A 22,892-nucleotide genomic window follows, 5' to 3' on the forward strand; every position below is an offset into this window, starting at 1 on the left:
GTCTACTCGGCGCTTCTTGGCTTGTCTCTTGTATTCATTAAACGGAGCATCTCTTGTCACTGTCCAGCAATAGTCTGCAAGCATTGACGGGCTCCATTTGCCCTGATAGCGTTTCTCCATTGTTGCAATGTCCTGGTGAAATCGCTCACCGTGCTCGCCGCTCACTGCTCCGCAGTTCGGTGGGGAAAAAAAAATCTAGATGAGAGTGCAAAAAATATATCTTTAGTGACATGTTGCAACCAAGGCTTTTGTATGCCTTGAGGAGGTTTTCCACCAACAACCTGTAGTTGTCTGCCTTGTTTCCGAGAAAATTTATTGCCACTAACTGGAAGGCTTTCCATGCAGTCTTTTCCTTGCCACGCAGTGCATGGTCAAATGCATCATCTCGAAGAAGTTCACGAATCTGAGGACCAACAAAGACACCTTCCTTTATCTTAGCTTCACTTAACCTTGAAAATTTTCCACGGAGGTACTTGAAAGCTGCTTGTGTTTTGTCAATGGCCTTGACAAAGTTCTTCAACAGACCCAGCTTGATGTGTAAGGGTGGTAACAAAATCTTCCTGGATTCAACAAGTGGTGGATGCTGAACACTTTTCCTCCCAGGCTCCAATGACTGTCGGAGTGGCCAATCTTTCTTGATGTAGGGGGAATCTCTTGAACGACTATCCCATTCGCAGAGAAAACAGCAGTACTTTGTGTATCCAGTCTGCAGACCAAGCAAGAGAGCAACAACCTTCAAATCGCTACAAAGCTGCCACTGATGTTGGTCATAGTTCATGCACCTCAAAAGTTGTCTCATGTTGTCATAGGTTTCCTTCATATGGACTGCATGACCAACTGGAATTGACGGCAAAACATTGCCATTATGCAGTAAAACAGCTTTAAGACTCGTCTTCGATGAATTAATGAACAGTCTCCACTCATCTGGATCGTGAACGATGTTGAGGGCTGCCATCACACCATCGATGTTGTTGCAGGCTACAAGATCACCTTCCATGAAGAAGAATGGGACAAGATCCTTTTGACGGTCACGGAACATGGAAACCCTAACATCACCTGCCAGGAGATTCCACTGCTGTAGTCTGGAGCCCAACAGCTCTGCCTTACTCTTGGGTAGTTCCAAATCCCTGACAAGGTCATTCAGTTCACCTTGTGTTATGAGGTGTGGTTCAGAGGAGGAGGATGGGAGAAAATGTGGGTCCTGTGACATTGATGGTTCAGGACCAGAAGTTTCATCCTCTTCCTCATCTGACTCAAGTGAGAATGATTCTGGTGCATCAGGAACCGGCAGTCCTTCTCCGTGGGGTACTGGGCGTATAGCTGATGGAATGTTTGGATAATGCACAGTCCACTTTTTCTTCTTTGACACACCTTTCCCAACTGGAGGCACCATGCAGAAGTAACAATTGCTGGTATGATCTGTTGGCTCTCTCCAAATCATTGGCACTGCAAAAGGCATAGATTTCCTTTTCCTGTTCAACCACTGGCGAAGATTTGTTGCACAAGTGTTGCAGCATATGTGTGGGGCCCACCTCTTGCCCTGATCTCCAATTTTGCAGCCAAAATAATGGTGATAGGCTCTCTTAACACAGTGGTTATACTGCGCTTTTGTGATGCAAAAGTCACTTCACCACAAACATAGCAGAAGTTATCTGCACTGTTCACACAAGTACGAGGCATCTCTGCTCACTTTGGCTAAACTGAAATGTGTCCCTTTGCAAAATCAAACACTGACAAATAAGAGCACGACACTGTATGATTTCTAGAGCTGATATAGAGCAATTTGTTCAGCAGAGTGATGTAAGCTTCGTTATGATTGCATCATCCATGACTTCTAGGAATAACATGATGCAATTCATATCATGTATGACGCAATATCACCTTCAGATTGCATCATTCATTGTTTTGCCTAAAAAGCAAGTACTGTCCAAACCCAGTCATAGATTTATTTATAGATCCAGTCAAAGATGTATTTTAGTCATTTCTGGTTTAAATTGAGATCCCTTCCCTTTATAACTCACTTATCCTCCGCCATTCCCAAGTCAAGGGTCGTATATACTGACCCAATAGCATATCTTGAAAACTAGAACCAATCAACAATTTTAAGCATCATTTTCGTCCTCAGTGACCCAGAATTAGTAAAGTTTGACTACATTTATTTCAGAAGCATTTTGGCTGTAGAGCAGTGTATTAATCACTCAGCACAACTGTATGTGGAGCCCCACACCCAGCTAGATTGCATGAATGTTCCCAGAGCCACTCATGAATCATACCAGCCAAATCCCCCCAGCTCGAGCACTGTACCCCAGGAATATACCATCTTGCACTGGTTGATTGATACCCCACCCAGGTGTTGGTTACTTTCCTTCCTGTTGCCTCTGGGGAGCTAATATCTGGCTGATTTTCCAATTTACAGCATGTTTTAGTGGCAGCCATACCACACAATTCTCATAACTTCACATGCATTAATGCTATACATATATGGATAGAGAAATGACTTTCAGCAGATCACAACCTTTCCCCTGATACCTTACAAGGCATGCCTTGTAAGGTAAGATCACAATTATATAAAAATGAGGAATATGGGGGTTCCAGGACACTCCCCCAAGGTATAGAATATTGCAGTGGGTTGGAATAGAGCTAGAGGAGACCAAGTTGGGGTGCTGGGGAACGGCAGCTCCAGGAACCAGGGCAGAAGGGGAGCTAAACAGGAGCTGGAGAGTAATTGGATCAGGGCTGGGGGAGCTGAGGACTGGATTGAAGGAGGCTGGAGCAGGGTTGAGGGAAAGCTGTGGAGGGACAGGATCAGAACTGGAGGGGAGCAAGGGAGGCCCATGGGGCAAACTGTGGATTTACAGGGGAGTCATGAAGGGGCTGGAGGGAAGCTAGGCAGGAGCTGGGGGATGGGAGGGCTAGGTTGAGGCTATGGGGAATTAGGCAGGAACTGGGAGTATCTAGGCAGCAGCTGGGGGTTGGAAGGGCTGGACTAAGGCAGGGAGGCAGAAGTTCGAGGCAGGGATTAGAGGATGATGGTGATAGATTGAGGCTATGCAGGAGCTCAAGGGGAGTGGATTTTGGAATTGGGTCCCAATCTATTCTTGCAATAGGGTCCTCTGGGGCCTTGTTATGGCACTGATTTAGTGCCTATCACTATAGCCTCTAGTACAGTATTGAATTACCTACCAAATTTCCCTCACTTTCTATGAAGAGGCTAATATATCAACTGCTTTTCAAAAAGAAGGGGTATAGTATGATGCAATATTTAATGCTCTCCAACATTCAGTGACAATGGGGTTTAGAGGCATACACTAAGGCCTGGTCGACACTAAGAAATTAGGTCAGTATAACTACATCACTCGGGGGTGTGAAAAATCCACACCCCTGAACAACACAGTTAAACCAACCTAATCCCCAGGACAGACAGCACTAGGTTGATGGGAAAATTCTCCTATTGACCTAGCTACCACCTCTCAGGGAGATGGAGTACCTACACAGATGGGAGAACCCCTCCTATTGGCGTAGGTAGTGTCATCACCAAAGCACTACAGCTGTGTAGCTGTGCCATTGCTGCATTTTAAAGGAAGACTACCTTCAGATGGCAGGGATTTGGGGTATATCAATCAGGCCAATCCAAATAACATCAATCTACACTTCTATAGCTCCAGCCTAGAATCTCCAAATGGTTTTTAAAGCATTAAATATACCTCACAACAACCCTGTGAAGTAGGCACAGACAATATTATGATGTCCATTTTACACATGGATAAACTGAAGTGAAGAAAGGTTACTTGCCCTAGGTCATACAGTGAATCACTGATGAAGCCAGGAATAGAACCCAGGAGTCCGAGTCCCAGTCCCCTGCATTCAACAAAAGGCTACACTGCAGCACAAGAATTTTCAGTACAGACAGCCTTGCCATAAAGGTAAAATTGATGGGTTTAGTCATAATTTTTTATTTCTTGTAAAAGAAATTTAATTGACAAAGAATTCAAGCCTTGAATAAAGTCTTGGGCTTGTACAACTATTCCCTCTGTCAGAAGAGGCATTGTATTACCTGAAGTTAGAAGGATTTGGAGAGTATCATATCTCACTATTACTCAATTTTTTTCATTTATTTGTGTAACGGATATATTTTATTGATGTCTGGCGTCCAGATATATTGGGCCGTAGATGTCAGGTTACTAGTTCATAGACACAGGAATTGGCTGTTAGACGTATAGACTACCCGATATCTACTTAAGCAAAGATGTGCCAGGCTTTTAGCAACTACTTTCTAGTGAAAAATAATTTAGATATCAACTCTCAGGAAAAAAAAAGTGTTGGGCAAAGAAAAGACAGAAGATTTCATATTACAAAACTATCTCAAACGTAGGGATTCCTTCAGCGTCTAAGTGATATTACCTTGGTTATCCATTCTCCAGTCATCAACAATTCATCCTTTATAGGTTTACTATATCAGTATTCATCCTACATCCTCCCACCATTACTGTAAGGATTCCGCACTAGTATGCAGGAACCTACTCACTGAAGACATTGGTCTGAACCACAAAGGCAAGACCTAGATGCAAACTTCCCCAACATTTAGACATATTCAGGTTGACGGTTTAAATTCAGTCCATTATGGACACAGGGTCCAAATGAAAAGTCTGAATCCAAACTACTGTTATAGAGATGAAACCAGTTTGAATGCTTGCTCCAAATGTAATGGGTTTCCAAGTTTAGGGTTTTGGTTATGCCCCATCCATAGCTATATGGGGATGTTTTCTCCCTCATTTCCCTTCTGCAATTTTACCCCTCTACCCAACTAAACTCCTGCTGAGTGACCCTGTTGCAGCGAGGTGACCCAGTCAAAGCAATGACAGCATTCCTATTGGTAGCCTTCATTTTCCAACCCGTACTACTGCCTCGCCAACATAGGCCTTTCCTATATATAACCATTAATTTACATATGCAATACTTACAACATGGGTATAACCAGGCCACTAGCAACAGCAGAACCCGCAGTCCAGCAAGAGAGAAGGAAATAAAATGCCAGAGCTGTAATGAGAGAGATATATCCAAACTCTTCATGCGTCCCACGTCTGAACAAGTACATGATTCCTCGCTTACCGTTCTCAGCTAGGAGTGCAGCTGCTTCAAGGGAGAGAAAAAAGAAAAGCAGGAGTACAGAAAGGTAAATAGATCCTTTAAAAATACCCACTAACAGTTCTTGTAACTTTCAACCTTGATTATGATTAAATAAAGTTCATAGCCAATAGGTTAAGTCTACAGTGCTAGTTGAGGTATACAAGACTTCAGGAAAATGAGAACCATTTGTGTTTATCCTCTGTAGACTGTGATATTATTATTTTAGATGACCTAAATGGAGAGAAACAGTAGCCATTTAGCCAAGAAAAAGGAACTTCTTGGCTTCTCCCTTTATTAGACTCTCTGATAGACTCTCTTTCCCTCCCCTATAAACCTCAGAAATGCTATAATTCACAAGCGTCCCAACTCACACATTTTAAATGGGGGACTCAGTTCTTCTGGCATGTCTCTGGAGAAGGAAAATAAAATCCACTTTAAAGAAAACCTACGTTGCAGCTAAAGATATTTGGAGACCAAGTTGAAATTACACAAACACAATTTATTCTTAGCCACCATTCAGCAGACTTCTCCTTACCTTCATTAAAGGTTTGATTGGAATATTTGACTCCATCTGGTCCTATCCACACTGTGCCTGATGGACAACTATATTCCGAAATTTCTCTCTCAAATGGGCTTATGCTTAAAAATTAAAGGGAAAAGAATATTAAATGGATGAGTGTAATGCAGAGCATCTGTGCAGAATATATTTATTGGACACTTCTGATAGATATCCCCCGGAAAGAATGCCCTTCTGTATCTTCTCTAGTAGCCCAATACAACTCCCTTAAAGTTGGTCTTAGTTTATTAGTAGTCATGTCCCACTAGATATTCTCCTGCCACTGAAAAAGCTAAAGTTTCCAAAATTAAGGAGTCATGGGTTTCACTATACAACGCTGGAGAAAAAAAATTCTATTTTAAAAATCCAGTGCCCAATCTGGTCATGACCTCATTACAGGGTGAGTATTATTGTAATACTGTAAAATATCATTAGCACACCAAATTGTTCCTAATAGATATTTCTCTCTGTGTAAATCCAAATCACAGGGGCCCCAAGACCAGAGTGGAGTTTGCCATTTGGATTGTTTTTTGCAAGGAAGAGAGAAGAGCCATGTGCACCTGTCGGTACCAGGTATTTCATTTCATACAAACTTGTAAGCAATGAGATGGGCCTGTCAGCATCCTGATTGCCTTCTTTGTACATAGCATTACTTTTGCCACCCTTCTTCCCTGTCTCTTTGTCCTTTTAGACTGTGTGTGTGTGTGTGTGTGTTCGGGCAGGGATTGTTTCTTTCATTGGGTTTGAAAAGTACACACCATATTTTTGCTTTTACCACAAACAATGTGAACCCCATTTGTTCCACCAACAGCAGGAAATTGGTGGTGACTGGCCCACCTGATCCCTGCTCAGAACTCCAGAAGAAAGTGAAAACATCAAGATTCTAGCCAGAGCAGGAAAGTTTCTTACAGACCCCAAATTGGCAACCAAAGGAACACAGGATTCAACCCAATTTTTGATTTGCCTTCTTACATCAGTCTCACCCACACAAAAGAAATGAACTGCCAATTTTTTAAAACGTGACACACACACAATAGCCCAAGAAAAACAACCTTCTTGTCCCCATCTTGGGTCAGAAATTGTGTAATTGATCCATAAACTCATCAGCAACATCTCATGTCTTTTCCTCTATCACTCCCATATTGCAAGAATGCCCTAACCCTGGGCAATAGGATAGTCTGGGGTGGGTCTCTCTCAATCTGTCCTGCAGGAGCTGATCCATTTTGTATAAAATATTTGAATAGTAATTGGGCCAAAGAGAAAGAACCATTATGGTGCTAACCTAAGATGTGGAAGACCCAAATTCAAGTCCCTGCTCCAATGGCTATTTAATTATTTATACACAGTGGAACAGCTTCAAGAACAGAGATTGAGCACATTCTGTCCCAAACTATCCCATAGCCCAGTGATTAGTACACTCACCTGCACTGTGGGAGACCCCAGTTCAAATCCCTTCTCCTTGTCAGGCTGAGGGAGGAACTGAACCCAAGTTTCCACATCCTGGGTAAGTGTGGTCCTCCTGGCCATTTTGTGAATTTAGCCCTTCTTTTAAAAAATTTAGCCCTGGAAATGAAATATTTTGTTTGACTGAAACTAATTTTTGTTGATTTTTTCAATTCAACAACATTTTCCAGAATTTTCCGTTTCAATTTGATCCAACTGCAATTTTGTTGTTGTTGTTTTGATTTTTCAGGGTTGGTTAGTTTGTGGGGTTTTTTCAAACTGCCAGTGAACTGAGGAATCAGTTACTTGCCCAGCTCTAACGTAGGCCTGGCCTAGATGTGTTATGATAGGATGTATTCTATGAAACAAAGGCATTGGGGAAAGAATTTTTGCTATTTTTGTGGAGACATTGAAGTTTATAAATCTTCCTCTGGAGCACTCAGTGAGGGGTCATATTACATTGGAATAGGTATATCCCAGATGATCAATACTAACTTCCTACAATTGCAAGGATCAATGGATCTCAGTCATACACTGTCTGCTTCTTTGTTTCTAAGAGAATCGTGAACAAGGCTTTAGTCCACTTTCATTCTTGTGGTTTATTATAGCCGGAAGCCTGGTGAGACTATGTATAGCCTGGTAGAGTTCATGACAACCTATTATTTACTTCTCTTTAGGTCTATCCAGTTTCACTGGGATGGAGTCTTTATGACTGGGCCTATTTAAGCTGCACCAGACTAAAAGTTGGCGCAAAGACTGACAGCTTCTAACACGGATCAGCTGGACAATTTTTGATTCAAAGACAGGCAAAAAGACAAAATTCTTGTGATTTCAGATGCACTTTCTATACAACTTTAGAACAAAAACAGCTTTGTTTTGAAAAAATGACATTTTACAAGCAGTTAGCCCTTAAAACATAAAAAAAGATGTTGAGGTGAAGGAAAAGGCTTTTCCCTATAAAGATCCAAAGAGCTGTGATAAGTTTGCCAAATCCTGATATTAAGAAGGTGACAAGTTATGTTTTTCCAAAAGAAAAGAAAATTTTTACTACAGCACACAGCATTTATTCATGTTACATAGATCAAATGATACTCTGAAACTAGTAGTATACAAAGTAATATATGTCTGCATTTTTATTTGACTTTTGTAAGGCACTCAGAGTCCATTGTCATGAGTGGAAAATAAATCTTCATATAAAATTAATGCAATATAATATAATGTCCCGCCATCCTTTTCTACAGTGTAATTGTACCATATTCACCCTTGTAAACTGGTGAAAATTCAGAGATAAACTGTCATTTAACTTAAACTTTGTCCAAATCCCCTAGATTCTTCACAGATATTAGCTAGAAAGAGAAATATACTTGGCTGCAAGATCAAAATCAAACCTGAGGCGGCTCATCTATAGAACATCTCTACAAAATTTACATACATTGGATTGTATCACTCTCACATGACACTTGTCATCTTAGGCCCCTACCTGAAACTTATTCCTTGCTGGTGTACCCTTCTACCATGCAAAGGCCTGTTCAAGTCAAGTGAGAGTCATAAGTACAGATGGAACAAGTTGAAGGTTCAGTCCACTACAGTCTAATCCAAAGCCTACAAAAGTCTGTGGGATCTTTCCATGGGCTTTGAATCAGGCCCTTAAAGTGTAAGTTACTTGAGCCAGGGACCATGTACTCCTAGATGTTTGTACTGTACATGGTACAGTGGAGACCCATTCTGATTGGGTATTCTGGCTGCTACCACAGTACTAACATTAATCCAATTACTTTGTCTCACTTAATGGATCAGACACGGATAAGTAAAATGCACCTCATTCCAGAGGATCAGTGGAGGGCCCTCCACCCCTATAAACTCCAGGTAAGATCTTAAAGTAAGTCTTCTGCATGGCTTAATGCATGGGCTCTCTGCTTTGCACCAAGTTCCACCCCATGCATTTCTTGTATAGTCAGGGCTGTTAGGTATCTGTTATCTTGTTCTACTTTGATTTATATCGTTTTTTGTTTCTGAAAAACTGATTTGTTCACTTTTGTTATGTGTTTTGTCACAATTAATGGCGGGCTTTTGTCGTTGCTTTTTAAAATTAGGGACAAAGCAATGCAAGGGAAGTTTAAAAGAAAAAGAAAATTATTATATAAGTTCACAACCAAATATGCCCCTTAGTAAATGGATTTGTTAGAAGTTGAGAGCAAAAGAATTTTTCTTTACTTCTGAGTTCCTCAAACATAGATATTTATCATCTATAAACTTTAAAGCAAAACCTAAGTTGAAAATGCACTTGTAGGCTCAAATATATGAATGGTCATACCCCCAGGCCTGCTCATTCATTTTTGCATTTGTCTTTAAGCATGCACTGGTTGTTGCATTCCCAACTGCCACATTGGAAAAGTTCACGTGCACAAATAAAATTCTGCATTTCAAACACCCAATTCTGGTGCATCTATATGAATGTTTATCCCTGGATGTCATAGAGACTAATGGAAATACTGTAGTAATAATTAGCATTTCACACAAAGATGCTTGTGCCATTCCCAACACTTACATTTCTGAACTGTTCTTCAGCTGCAAAGTTCTCAGACTCGTGACTGGAGTGCAAGAAAAGAAATATGGCAAGTAGACTGTAACAGTGACGGTACACACCTGCAGGTGTAAAAAGTCAAAAACATCAACATGTGAGGTAGAAACACAGAAGAAGAAAACGTGAAGGATCTAGAATCACCAACACCAGCAGCTATCGCAAGAAGATTGTTCTGTGGGATGTGCCCAACATATCTTGAGAGATCTATCTTGTTTGACTACAATCACTTAAACCTCAATCCTGAAACATCCCACACACAGTCAGACCACTGTGTCCACACCAAACCCTAGTGAAGTCAATGGGAGTCCACCCGTGACAGCCACCACCTTGGCCAACCCATAGGGATTGAACTGGAGATCGCCAGAGCTAAAAGCATGAGCTGAGCTGCTACAGCTTGAGTTAAAGAATCAAGGTTTTGTAGCTGGAGGCTATATCGACTCCTATTCTCTGTGGATCGGCATAGAGGGGCACCTGTAAAACACACACACAGATGGGTTATACCCCAAACAGAGCTCCTTGCAGAACAGAGATCTTAGACTGAAAACTGAAACTGTGTAAACTGTGTTCTGTGTACCTTTTGGGAAGAATCTAGCACACTTTGGGGCATCTTAAAATTATCTGTGCTCTTAAAAAGCCCCAAGCCCACCCCCTAAAACTCTGTAATGTCTGGCTATTTCTATTTTACTACAGTATTACTTATTTGTAGACATGTTTCCGCACTCATCATCATAGTACACAGGTACTTATTTCTGCCTTGTAGCCTCATTGCTTAACCAATCCACTCAGGAGAGACTTCTGAAAGGTTTGAAAGAAATATTGTTTTGCTGCTCACTGACAGAAAGCTCTTAAGTATCAGAGGGGTAGCCGTGTTAGTCTGGATCTGTAAAAAGCAACAGAGGGTCCTGTGGCACCTTTAAGACTAACAGATGTATTGGAGCATAAGCTTTCATAGGTGAATGCCCACTTCGTCAGATGCAAGAAAGCTCTTAGACACTATAGTAGTGATGGGCACCTTACAAATGCCTGAAATAAATTAGATAAAATATTGTACACAGACAAGTAGAGATCAGGTTTAGCCAGGCACTGTAATCCTTCATGAAGGAGAGCCCTCACCATCCACGTTCCTTCTGCTAGTTCTATTGTACCATTTGGAAGAGGATACTAAAAATAAAACTAATGGAGGGTTTTTTTCCTGATTATTTTGTTCTTGTTTAAAAGCCCCCGCCCGCCCCCCCGCCCCCAGTTTGTAAATCAGCACTGGGCTAAGCCACAATGCTGAGATCTTGATCCTAACTGCCCCAAACCTCAAAACTGGTTGGACCTTGAACTATGATTTAGGTCCATCTACAGTTCTAGCCAAATGAAGGTAAAATTACTATAAGGAAAGAGAAGATTTTTTTTTAATAAATCTGCCCTACAACTAGGCAGGTGTCTGTGAGGAAACTACTGAAACACACTGGGCCATTATAAAAGTGCCCTTTTTTAGGCATAAAGTGAGACATTCAGACACACTCTGGAAAGTAAGGTGGTACACTTAGGGAAGAAAAACCAAATGCACAAATGCAAAATGGGGGATAACTAGGTTGGCAGCAGCACTGGTGAGAAAGATTTGGGAGTTGTGGTGGATCACAACCTCAACATGAGTCAGCAATGCGATGCTGTTGCAAAAAAAAGGAAATGCAGTTTTAGTTTGCATTAACAGAGGCACAGGTTGCAAGTCATGGGAGGTGATAGTACTTCTCTGCTCGGCGCTAGTTAGGCCTCAGCTGGAGCACTGTGTCCAATTTTGGTCACCAATGTATAGAAAGGATGTGAAGAAACTGGAAAGGATGCAGAGGCAAGTGACAGGATGATCAAAGGGATGGAATGCAAGCTATATGGGCAAAGGCTGAAGGAACGGGGTATGTTTAGTTTGGAAAAAAAGAGATTGAAGGGGAACATGATAGAGGTTTTCAAATACTTGAAAGGTTGCCATAAAAAAATATGGAGAAAAGTTGTTCTCTCTTGCCATAGAGGGCAGGACAAGAGGCAATGGGTTCAAACTACAGCATAGCAGATTTAGATTAAAACTTCCTAACTGTAAGAACAGTAGGACAATGGAACAGACAGCCCAGGGAGGTTGTAGAAACTCCTTCACTGGAGGTTTTCAAAAGGAGCCTCTGTCTTGGATGGTTTAGACACAACAAATCCTGCATCTTGGCAGAGGTTTAGACTAGATGACCTCTGCAGTCCCTTCTAACCCTATGATTCTATAGTTATTAAAACACATTAGGTAGTACATTTATGGAAACCAAGGAGCTAAGATACAACTGTATCTACAAGTATAGCTGCTTGTCATACAATTGTATCTCAAGTCTTTGTTTCTCTATATCGCAAACATAACAAGCTTATGGCCACAGCCCTGCTAAAACAGACAGACTGAACTGGAAATCGTTTGGGTCTTACAAAACATAAGTTGGGTTTTGTTTTTGCAAAATCAAAATCAGATATGGTTCAGATCCAGCTCAAACTTTATCCAAAGCCCCCAAAATTTGTACATGGGTGTTAGACAGGTGATTGGCTAGGGGATTCCAGTTGTGGCTGGTTTTCATTGCTAAGTCAAGCAACTTTTAAAAGTTTTGATAATTTAAAAAAATGTGCCATGAAACTGTTTACCCAACCTAGGGAAACTCTGAGCTTTTGGAACTTAACAATTAGACATCATGATAAAAATATAAAGAAAAGGAAAGATATGTTCCCTAGATTCCTGGCAAACACTATCCACATTGTGATTTCCTTTTTACAGGGAAAGGTTATGAATTATGGAGAAGCAAATATGGCCATAGGTCAGGAGGGCACTTTATAAAGACAACCATCCCTATTCTAAGGGCTGGAGATTAGGAATTCAGTTCCCGTTAAAGGGAAGGTGCTTAGGGTTATCTTGTGGGAGTGGGAGATACCACTGTGATTTCTTTCCAAGTTTAAATGCTGACTTGTTTATATAGGATTAGTCTTGGTTAATTAAAGTCATGGTGACATAGATTCTTTTAGTTTCCTGACTCTACATTATTTTAATAAATGCATTATATGGTTTCTTTCAGATCAAATCACTACTGCCCTGCCTTCCTTTGACCACGACATGATAAGACAAGGCTTGTAACCTAAGAAGGACCTTCTCAAGCCAATAAAAAGGAAAGAATCTGAATAGGAGTTCACTTTGTTGCTTTCATTAACTTTGGTGAAGAACTTAGATAAAATGTTTATTTTAAAAAGTAAAGGGGGGGAAGGGATGAAATATTTAAACCATGGGAAATATGAAGCTTTAAGCAAAGCTATTTTAATAGCTAAAACATTTGGGCTATTTTGATGACTTCAGCAAGATGCTGAACACGCTCAATTCCCATGGACTCAAACTGAGGACTATCTGTATTATTTTTAGGAATACTGTGCATGCCTCTGTGTGTTTATGCTGGGTTACTTGCTATGAGGTGAGATCACAAGGGGATTTAGAGGAATCAAACAGGAAAGGCAAAACAATGACCTAGATAAGAAGCATCCCACTGTAGCCAGGTTAATTAGCTGTAAAGGAGCTGAAGCCAGCAAAGTTACACAGTGCTAAGATATCAAAAAAGAGAGATTAAAAAAACAACACTTGTCAGTTAAAGGATTCATGGCAGAAGGGGAGGGGTAGAAAGGGCTGTCCACAGATTGAGGCTAACACAGAGGCTGACAGACACATAGGCTACTCTACAGATGGAGCTGGGAGTGCAATTCCCAGTTTGAGTAGCCATACTCGTGGCTACCTCTCATCAAGCTAGCGCACTAAAAATAGTAGTGTGGCAGCAGTAGCACAGGATCGTCACCCTCAGTATGTACCCACAAGCTCCGGGTGGGTTTGTACTCAAGGCAGCTATCCCTGTACCACTGTTGCCACTGCTTGTGCTACCATGACTAGACTACTATTTGTACTAGCTCAATGTCTGCTCAAGCTGTGAATCACACCTCCAGCTCCAAGTTTAGACATAGCCACAGAAGGAGGGAGAAGCTGCAACAATCGTCTGCGTCTCGCAACCAGAGATGGGGTAACTGGGCTGAAGGGAATTTACCAAAACCTGCAAGAAAAGATTAAGATGTAAATAAGACCCATGCTTATAGGCTTTTCATTGTTTTAGCCCTTTACTCTGCATACTATACATCTTTGGGTGAATAAATAATGCGCCATTTTGAAGAAGCTATTTGAGTCTCTTTAATCAGCTGCTGTCACAGGCCACCCCAAGGGTGAAAGGACTTATAGGTCCTAATCCCAGTTGGGCCTCTTATTAGTGTATTTGGTCAAGAGGAGGTGGGGCTGCAGTCCAGAGATCCAGACTAAGAGTGGTGGTACTGTGTGGTTCCACACACAGTGAGGTGCAGGGCAAGCCAGCTCTGCCACGTGAGGTGTGCACTCAAGACTGACTGAGAGGGATCTAAAGCACAGCTCACCTGGTAATTGTGACACTCTCTGAATCCTGCTAGTGCTCAGTATCATGTAGGATTGGCCCTTTAGTGGTGTAAAATAAACTTTTTATTACATCTTGTTTTCTCTTTATATCTGATCCCAGATCTTGGCTAGCTGGTCGTAAATTTAAAACCCATCTTGTGTCCTGATAAAGTAATAGTCTGCGTTCGTACATGTAAGTAGTTCATGCAAGGAGTTTGTAATGTATTTATGAGAAGGCAACAACAGGTGAAGCTGTAGAGGGAAGAAAGAGAGGCTTCCATAGCTCAGACAATCTACAAATGATAAATGAATAGTTGCAATTCATGACATTACGCACCAAGGAAAAGCATGAAGCTTTCCGGACATAAAAAAAGCCCCTGGTTATTATTAGGCCTCAATGGCATTGCAATTCTGTTTGGAGCCTCCCATCAGCATAATTACTCTGTGAGAGGTGGAAGCTATATCGGAGGGAGAGTGTCGCCCACCGACACAGCACCAGTGTGGACAGCGCTAAGGTTGATGTAACTTATGTTGCTTAGAGGGGGTGTCTTTTTCACACCCCTGAGCGACATTAGTTACATTGACTTAAGTGGTAGTGGAGACCAGCCCTTAAGCTTTAGGGCAAGAACACCATCTCACTCTTGCCTCTTTTAAATGAGGTAAGTAAGTAAAGGAATACAAGAAATTCTGAAGTAAAACATCAGAGATTGATAAGGGGCAGGGGTTTCAAGAGGTTTATGGAACACATGGTTTAATGCCTCATTTAATTGTCTTTTCTACGCTACCATAACAATAATTAGCGTCCCCTTGGGGCACTCAACTACAATGGGATTGTGATCCAATCACGTTCTAAAACTTTGAAATTTGCCCAGGGCCACAGTATATTTTTTATGTATTTATTTATAATTATATATCCTGTTATAACAGAGGTGGATGCTGCCTATAGCAATGGGGTACAACTGTTATAAATGGATACTCTCTACTCTGGTTGCAATTGTGTTGTAGGGCAGGACCTAATGTCAGTATAGCTCAAAAAGCATAGAAGAATTAAACCAGTAACCATTGTTCTCCTGTGACACCAATATCCTTTTGCTGTCTCAGAGCAGAGGTTGGCTGATAGGGTCATTTGGGCAGACGGGCAGGCAAGGATTTGCATGGGTGCGCTCAGTGCCCTTTAATAACATTTCCTCTTCAGAAGGGAGCCTGAACTCAGTAAATATACTGGCACGTCACCTAAGAGATGTCAACAGCATGAGGTTTTGGTTTGCACACGTTTCTCTGAAGAAAAAAAGTACAATAGGAATATTCAGACACTTTAAAATATCTGAAAACCCTGCAAACGTCTGCAAAAAACGGAGAAAGGAAAATAATGGGAAGTGGGCATTCAGAAGATAAAACTGGTGGAGAAATCCAACTCAGAGTAATCTACAAATAAAGTACAGAAGAATATTCTAAACACTTCACCACCTCCACCCCAAAACCCCCTCTCCATATCTTTCACCATAATTTTGAAATTGAAAATGATGGAAACACACACATAGACACACACATGGAAACCTTTTAGGCTTGCACTACTTTTCTAGTTCTTATGGAAAAATCCTTCCCACAAACTGAAAACCGTACTCAGTGGGAGACTAGATAGCTCCAAGGACTGTAAATAGGATAGATCCCTTCACATCTAGCCCAGGCCTCAATCCAGCTATGAAGCAACGTCTAAAAAGTTCTCAAAATTCATCCAAAAGTTCTGAAGTCCTCTCCAACCCTTACGCCCCATGCATCTATCATTCCCCCAACAAACAGAGATCCTTCTTCATGGTGTGTCATGTTACTTGGATATGTCACAATCCTAAGGGGTATACACTCCCAATTGCCTTTTACGTTTTAAAAGTGCAGATGTAGCAGAGGGATCTAATTGATTCTTTTGGACCAAAGCAGGGGAATAGACTGACCCCACAAAATGACAAGTGGATTAGAGGGGAAACAGGCCTTCCAGACTGCCACCTGAAGATACCAAAGGCCAAGGAGGAGAACATGTCACCCCTCGATGAGGGCAGAGAGGATGGAGAGAGGATGCAAGCAACCATGCCTCTCCCAAATGCCAAGGTGGTCTGTCATTGCTGATGAAAAATAAGGAGAAAGGAAATGTTTGGAACCTACTGGTGGCAACCATCCAAACACCAAAAATGAATGTGACAGCCATCAACCCAGCAAAACAGTTCTCCATACTGCTAAATAAATGTAGCATCATGAGAATGAAGGAATGGCTTGGGGCAGCACGGAAAGTAACGTGGTAAGTGCTGTAAAAATAATAAATGATGAATAATAACAATAAATAAACACTGTACACTCCTACCCATGTACACACAAGCTGAAAATCCCTGTACAACATTTTGGGTCCCTTCTGCCCATTGCACATCAACTGTGCTAAATCATGCACCAGAAAGTCACTTTTCCCTGTCATCTGCTGTTTCATCTAGCCAACTTGTGACTGGCCTTCACTCTTACCTGAACTATTTTAAACATGACTTCAATCTTTAATTGAGAAACACACATTTACTTACAAGAACCAGCACAGATTCCAAGAGCTTGCTTGTTTTTCTGAGGGATGTTTTTTGAATTGAGCTAAAGAAACGCTCACGTAATTTATTAATCTTTATATTTAGGGAAACAAAGAGAGCTCCGAAAAGTCCTCCAAGTAGTCCAAGGAAAATGGTTGGAACGAAGGCCAAGACACTCATATCCAGCAAGTTTTTAACCTGAATTGAAGGAGAAAAGAAAGACAGTACGTTCTGAGAATTCTGCCAGTGATTTGAAATACAGCAGCTACTCTGCTAAGTGAAACATGATATAACAATGCAACAAATAAGCAAAATTTACTTTATAAGAAACAGATCTTTCCTTGCAGCTTAAGGAGTGCAGTTCTCAAATTTAGGGATGTTCCCATAAGGAGCCAAGAGCCGTCTCCTCAGAACCTTGCAGGATCAGAAAATACAAGCCCAGGCAGCACATAGCTCCACCAGCCAGTTGTTTTAATTTTTAAAAAGATTGGAAAGGACTTGATCAAATCAGGCTGAAGGCTCAGTACTGCAGCTCCTTCTTCAGCCCCTCTTTCCCTGAGTAGAAGCAGTCGATCAGGCAGAAATCTTTGTGCTGCATCTCTTATTACTGAGAGAGCTCAGAACTTCAGAGTGTAATGCAGAAACTGACCTTGACTTCAGCAGGACCAGGATTTTACTCACTATACCTTAAACCACCTCATCATTCATAATCATTTATTAAGCTTCAATCTGCAACTATCTGTTTCAAAATCACTGAATAAACTGCAAGTAAAATTGGAGGTAGAGCTAATCTGTAACTGTTTATTAATACTGTGTATGACCTAGTTATTTGGACAGTTATTTTATACTTATATTGGAAATATTTACTGTATGCATATGTTGGTTTATAGCAGGACTGTTAGGAAACCAGCAGGAAGGCAACACAATGTGATCTAGACCAGTAACCTCCTAGTAAACATGGCAGGGGTCATTAAGAATCAATACCGGGCTATTAAGCTATGTAAATGCTACTTCCTTTGCTCCAACCCAAGGTTACACTGCTATTTTGCCAAGGCTGGGAACAGACAGATCAGAAGGACACAAAACAGTTAAAAGGTGACTCACTAGAAGAGTGGGCAGGGACAGTTGTCAGGGGCTGCAAAGGAGGTTTGAAGTAATCAGGTCTTCCTTATCTTCCAGGGAATGGCAAGCCTCAAGTGAGACAGATGTGTATAGATGTAACTGTTTTAAAACCCTTTTTGTCTTATGCTTTGTTCCTACTGTTAAGATTAAACAATACGTAGTTTTAAGAAAGATGCCTGGTCACTGTATTAACCACTGGGCAAATCACCTATGAGGAAAGACATGCAGGGGCTAAACCCAACTGGAACTGCTAAGTACTCACTGTTGGTACACAGGACGCTGTAGCCCTGGGACAAGGTCTAAGAGTGGGAGAATTATGGGATTCCAACTCAGAAAAAATGAAGACAAGAGGCCTGACACCTAACGGGGGTGCACTCGGAAAGACTATGGAGGGGACAAACACAGTCTCCAAAAATTTGCACAGACACAGAGTACTGTGACACATGCTATCTGTCCATAGTGTACAACCCTGGAATTATTTTCAGCAATTGCTACAACGAAATCATCCTCTTTAGAACAATGACCTGTCTACAGACCTAACTGGTTAAATAGGTAGTATAAAAAATTAAATATAGAGGGCAGTTGCTAAATCTGAAATATCAAGAATTCTATTCTGTTCAGTTTCTCACACCATCCTCAGCACTAAAGTATCGGAGTGCCTTCCAAGACTGCATTAAGTTATGTGACTAACATCATGTGTGGTTCTCTCTTTCTGCCTCCCTTTCCCTGGGAGAAATTGCAGGAGGACTATTGTTTTAATATATTATATGTACGCTGTGCGTTTGTATTAGCAAAGGCAGGTCAAGCACATAGGCCTTGCATTTGGAACAAAAAGGGGCAAAGTGTATTGGTAGATCTTAGTTCCTGTGACAGTTCGAGCTGCAATCGGAGACCAGCCCACACAGAGACATCTGTCGCCTGCCCCAATGAGCTTCACACTTGTAAATAACCCAGTGGTCCAAGTAACAATAAATAAAGTCAAGCTTCCTAAAAATCTTGCAAAAAGAAGAACAGGAGTACTTGTGGCACCTTAGAGACTAACAAATTTATTAGAGCATAAGCTTTCGTGGACTACAGCCCACTTCTTCGGATCTATATGCATCCGAAGAAGTGGGCTGTAGTCCACGAAAGCTTATGCTCTAATAAATTTGTTAGTCTCTAAGGTGCCACATGTACTCCTGTTCTTCTTTTTGCGGATACAGACTAACACGGCTGTTACTCTGAAACCTAAAAATCTTGAGCTCTGCAAAATCACATGGAGCTGCCATGTAATAAATTCCTCTTGTAACATTATCCTGGGTAGAGTGAAACTGAGGAAAATAAATATTTTTCTTGAGAAACATAACCCACAAGCTTTCAATTCAGAGTTTATTCATTATAAACTGTGTTGGTTAATGCCACAAACATGAAAGAAGTGAAATTTCCCCTGAGCCCCAAACTAACTGAAGTGAAAATATTTCTGATTATCTGTACCATCTGGCCAGCCAAAACCTATAGAACACCAGCAGAAGTCATGTGCTGGTAATTCTATCCAGTTTTTCCTCTGACACTAAAAGAAGATGGAGAGGGCCAGCATCCACTGCCTTTTTCTGAAGATGTCCTAATATGAGAGCTTGTAAAGGGCTACAAATACTAAAAACAGAGGTCATTCTCATATTTTGCCCTCTTGTGTGTTTTTGTTACAGAGAGGTGTTCTCCTTTTGTGTTGGGTCAACCTCCAGTTTGTTTTCACAACTGCTATGTGTATTTATATACTTTTCCAGTACTGTATGGCAGAATGAGACATTTTCCATCGCAGGTCATGATAACTAGTTTGAGTGGGGTACTGAATTCACAGAACACAACAGTACAAATATATTACAATTCAGGACAGAAAATGTCAAGGAATTAAAAAACAGAGTGGTATTGACATCTGTGAAAAGACATGCACAAGACAGAGGTATTAAAATGTGTCAGTGTGAAAGAAGACTGGGAAATTCTAAAAGATGCTCTAACTAGAAAGCAGGAGACTTCAGTACCTCTATAAAAGGAGCGGCTATTGTGATTTCATGAGGAACAGCTTAGAAACAGGAGGTTTAAAAAAAGTTTCCAGAAATGCAAAAGGAAGTTGGTAACTAAATAAGCATGCTGAAGTTAATAAAAGCCTGCAGCGATAAGGGGTACCAGATACAGTAAGTTAGATGCAAGTCTAATATGATGTGGAAGCAGAAGTGCCCAATACAATTTTGTACAGAACATGCAGAGTCAGCATAGCATGGAGCATGCAAGTAAGAATCCTCTCTACACAACCAGGAATACTGCCTCAGTTGCATGCACTACATTACCAGAAACGCAGAGGCAAACTGGAGAGAATTAGAGAAACGCAATGAAAAATTATCAGGGCCAGTGAAGTCTACTTATGGTTAAAAGACAGGGAACAAAAGGTAGGAATAAATGGTAAATTTTCAGAATGGAGAGGGCAGGGCCTGCTCTAGCTTTTTTGCCGCCCCAAGAAAAAAATAAAAAAAATAAAAATAAAAAAAAAGGGCGGCCGCAGGGAGCGTGGTCAAGGCGGTTCGCAGGGGGTGAAGGGCGGCATCCGCCCGCTTCCTCCGCCCGTGGGCAGCCAGGCGCTGCAGCCCGCTCGCAGCCGGGCAAGAGGGGCTCCCCGCTCCAGCCTTGGGGTACCTCTCTCAGCCAGGCAGGCAGAGCCCCCGGGGGCTGCAGGAGGTGCTGGCTCAGCCGCTCCTTTAAAGGCAGCTCGGCTGGGCCAGGCTCAGAGCGGCGCGGGAGGCGGAGGCCGGTGCAGGCGGTGGGGAGTGGCACGTCCCAGGGAGCCCAGCGGCATGGTAAGCGGTGGGGATCGCTAGTTCCTGACCCCCGGGCCGGGGTCCGTGCCCCTGCAGGGCTGGGCTGGGACTGGCGGAGCACGGGGAGCTGTCCGGGGGCTCCGGAGCTGCGGACCGGGCTGCCAAAGCAAAAAAAAATTATATATAAAGAACCATGGCAGGGCGGCCGGAATGTGCCGCCCTTTACAATGTGCTGCCCCAGGCATGTGCTTTCTCATCTGGTGCCTGGAGCCAGCCTTGGGAGAGGGGTAACTAGTCACGTTCCCTAAGGGTCAGTCCTAGGACCAATCCTATTCAACTTATTCATAAATGATCTGGAGAAAGGGGTAAACAGTGAGGTGGCAAAGTTTGCAGACAATACTAAACTGCTCAAGATAGTTAAGACCAAAGCAGACTGTGAAGAACTTCAAAAAGATCTCACAAAACTAAGCGATTGGGCAACAAAATGGCAAATGAAATTTAATGTGGATAAATGTAAAGTAATGCACATTGGAAAAAATAACCCCAACTATACATACAATATGATAGAGGCTAATTTAACTACAACTAATCAGGAAAGAGATCTTGGAGTCATCGTGGATAGTTCGCTGAAGTCATCCACGCGGTGTGCAGTGGCAGTAAAAAAAAGCAAACAGGATGTTAGGAATCATTTAAAAAAGGGATAGAAAATAAGAAGGAGAATATCTTACTGCCCTTATATAAATCCATGGTACGCCCACATCTTGAGTACTGCTTACAGATGTGGTCTCCTCATCTTAAAAAAGATATACTGGCATTAGAAAAGATTCAGAGAAGGGCAACTAAAATGATTAGGGGTTTGGAATGGGTCCCATATAAGGAGAAATTAAAGAGGCTAGGACTTTTCAACTTGGAAAAGAGGAGACTAAGGGGGGATATGATAGAGGTATATAAAATCATGAGTGGTGTGGAGAAAGTGAATAAGGAAAAGTTATTTACTTATTCCCATAATACAAGAACTAGGGGCCACCAAATGAAATTAATGGGCAGCAGGTTTAAAACAAATAAAAGGAAGTTCTTCTTCACACAGCGCAAAGTCAACCTGTGGAACTCCTTGCCTGAGGAGGTTGTGAAGGCTAGGACTATAACAGGGTTTAAAAGAGAACTAGATAAATTCATGGAGGTTAAGTCCATTAATGGCTATCAGCCAGGATAGGTAAGGAATGGTGTCCCTAGTCTCTGTTTGTCAGAGGGTGGAGATGGCTGGCAGGAGAGAGATCACTTGATCGTTACCTGTTAGGTTCATTCCCTCTGGGGCACCTGGCATTGGCCACTGTCAGCAGCCAGGATACTGGGCTGGATGGACCTTTGGTCTGACCCAGTATGGCTGTCCTTATGAGGAATGCACTAAGGAGCGGATACTCAGCTGGGACTCAGGATAGCTAGGTTCTAGCCCCAGTTCTGCCATTGCCTGGTGTGTGACCTTGGGCAAGTTATTTCATCTCTCCCTGCCTACATTTCCTCATCTGTAAAATAAGGATAATGATACTTACCTCCATTATAAAGTGCTTTATAATCAACAGATGAAAAGCAATACATAACAGTTGCGTAATATTTTTATAGGTTAAGACAAGCTAATAATCTACAAGTCTTTTAGAGAGCTCACACACCAGAGAGAGTTAGAGTGGAACATGAAACAACAGAGTAGCAGGAAGAAATCAAGAAAGAGAATGAAGGAAGTAGCTGTCAAAAATATTATTGAAGCAAAAAGCTTAGTAGAATTCAAAATAGGGTGAGACATTTATTGAATAATAAGAATATCCACTGCAATACTGGACAGAATAAAAATTCAAAAAGAATATCAAAACCCTCAGACTTCAGGACATTAGCCAACCATTAACTACTTAGGGTTAGGAAAAAAAGAAAGCAATAGCTCAGAGAGGGATAGCTTAGTGGTTTGAGCATTGGCCTGCTAAATCCAGCGTTGTGAGCTCAGTCCTTGAGGGGGCCACTTAGGGATCTGGGGTAAAATCAGTACTTGGTCCTGCTAGTGAAGGCAGGTGGTTGGACGCAATTCAATGACCTTTCAGGGTCTGTTCCAGTTCTCTGAGATATAATAATACATATATACCTAACTTCCTTCAAAGGAAACATTGTCCACTTCAGGGGTTTTACATCCCCCCCTCAGAAACAAAGAGTAGTATATTTGAGTAGCATCTGCAGAGTCTTTCTTCTTCTAGGGTGGGGGATGATTGTT

The 22,892-nt window shown here is 41.7% G+C and overlaps 1 protein-coding gene across 1 annotated transcript in view; it reads right to left on the minus strand.

The window, feature by feature from the left end:
• Positions 1-22,892, minus strand: part of LOC128831960 (chloride channel protein C-like) — a 107,045-nt gene that overhangs the window by 67,088 nt on the left and 17,065 nt on the right. Inside the window, exons 7-10 of the mRNA XM_054018931.1 lie at positions 16,731-16,925; positions 9,675-9,772; positions 5,663-5,766; positions 4,962-5,133 (exon numbers count right to left, since the gene is read on the minus strand). Coding sequence (XP_053874906.1) covers positions 4,962-5,133; positions 5,663-5,766; positions 9,675-9,772; positions 16,731-16,925 — 569 coding nt within the window. The remainder of the gene's footprint in view (positions 1-4,961; positions 5,134-5,662; positions 5,767-9,674; positions 9,773-16,730; positions 16,926-22,892) is intronic.

The sequence above is a fragment of the Malaclemys terrapin genome, chromosome 2, assembly GCF_027887155.1.
Source record: "Malaclemys terrapin pileata isolate rMalTer1 chromosome 2, rMalTer1.hap1, whole genome shotgun sequence".
In the NCBI taxonomy this organism is placed as follows: Eukaryota; Metazoa; Chordata; order Testudines; family Emydidae; genus Malaclemys; species Malaclemys terrapin.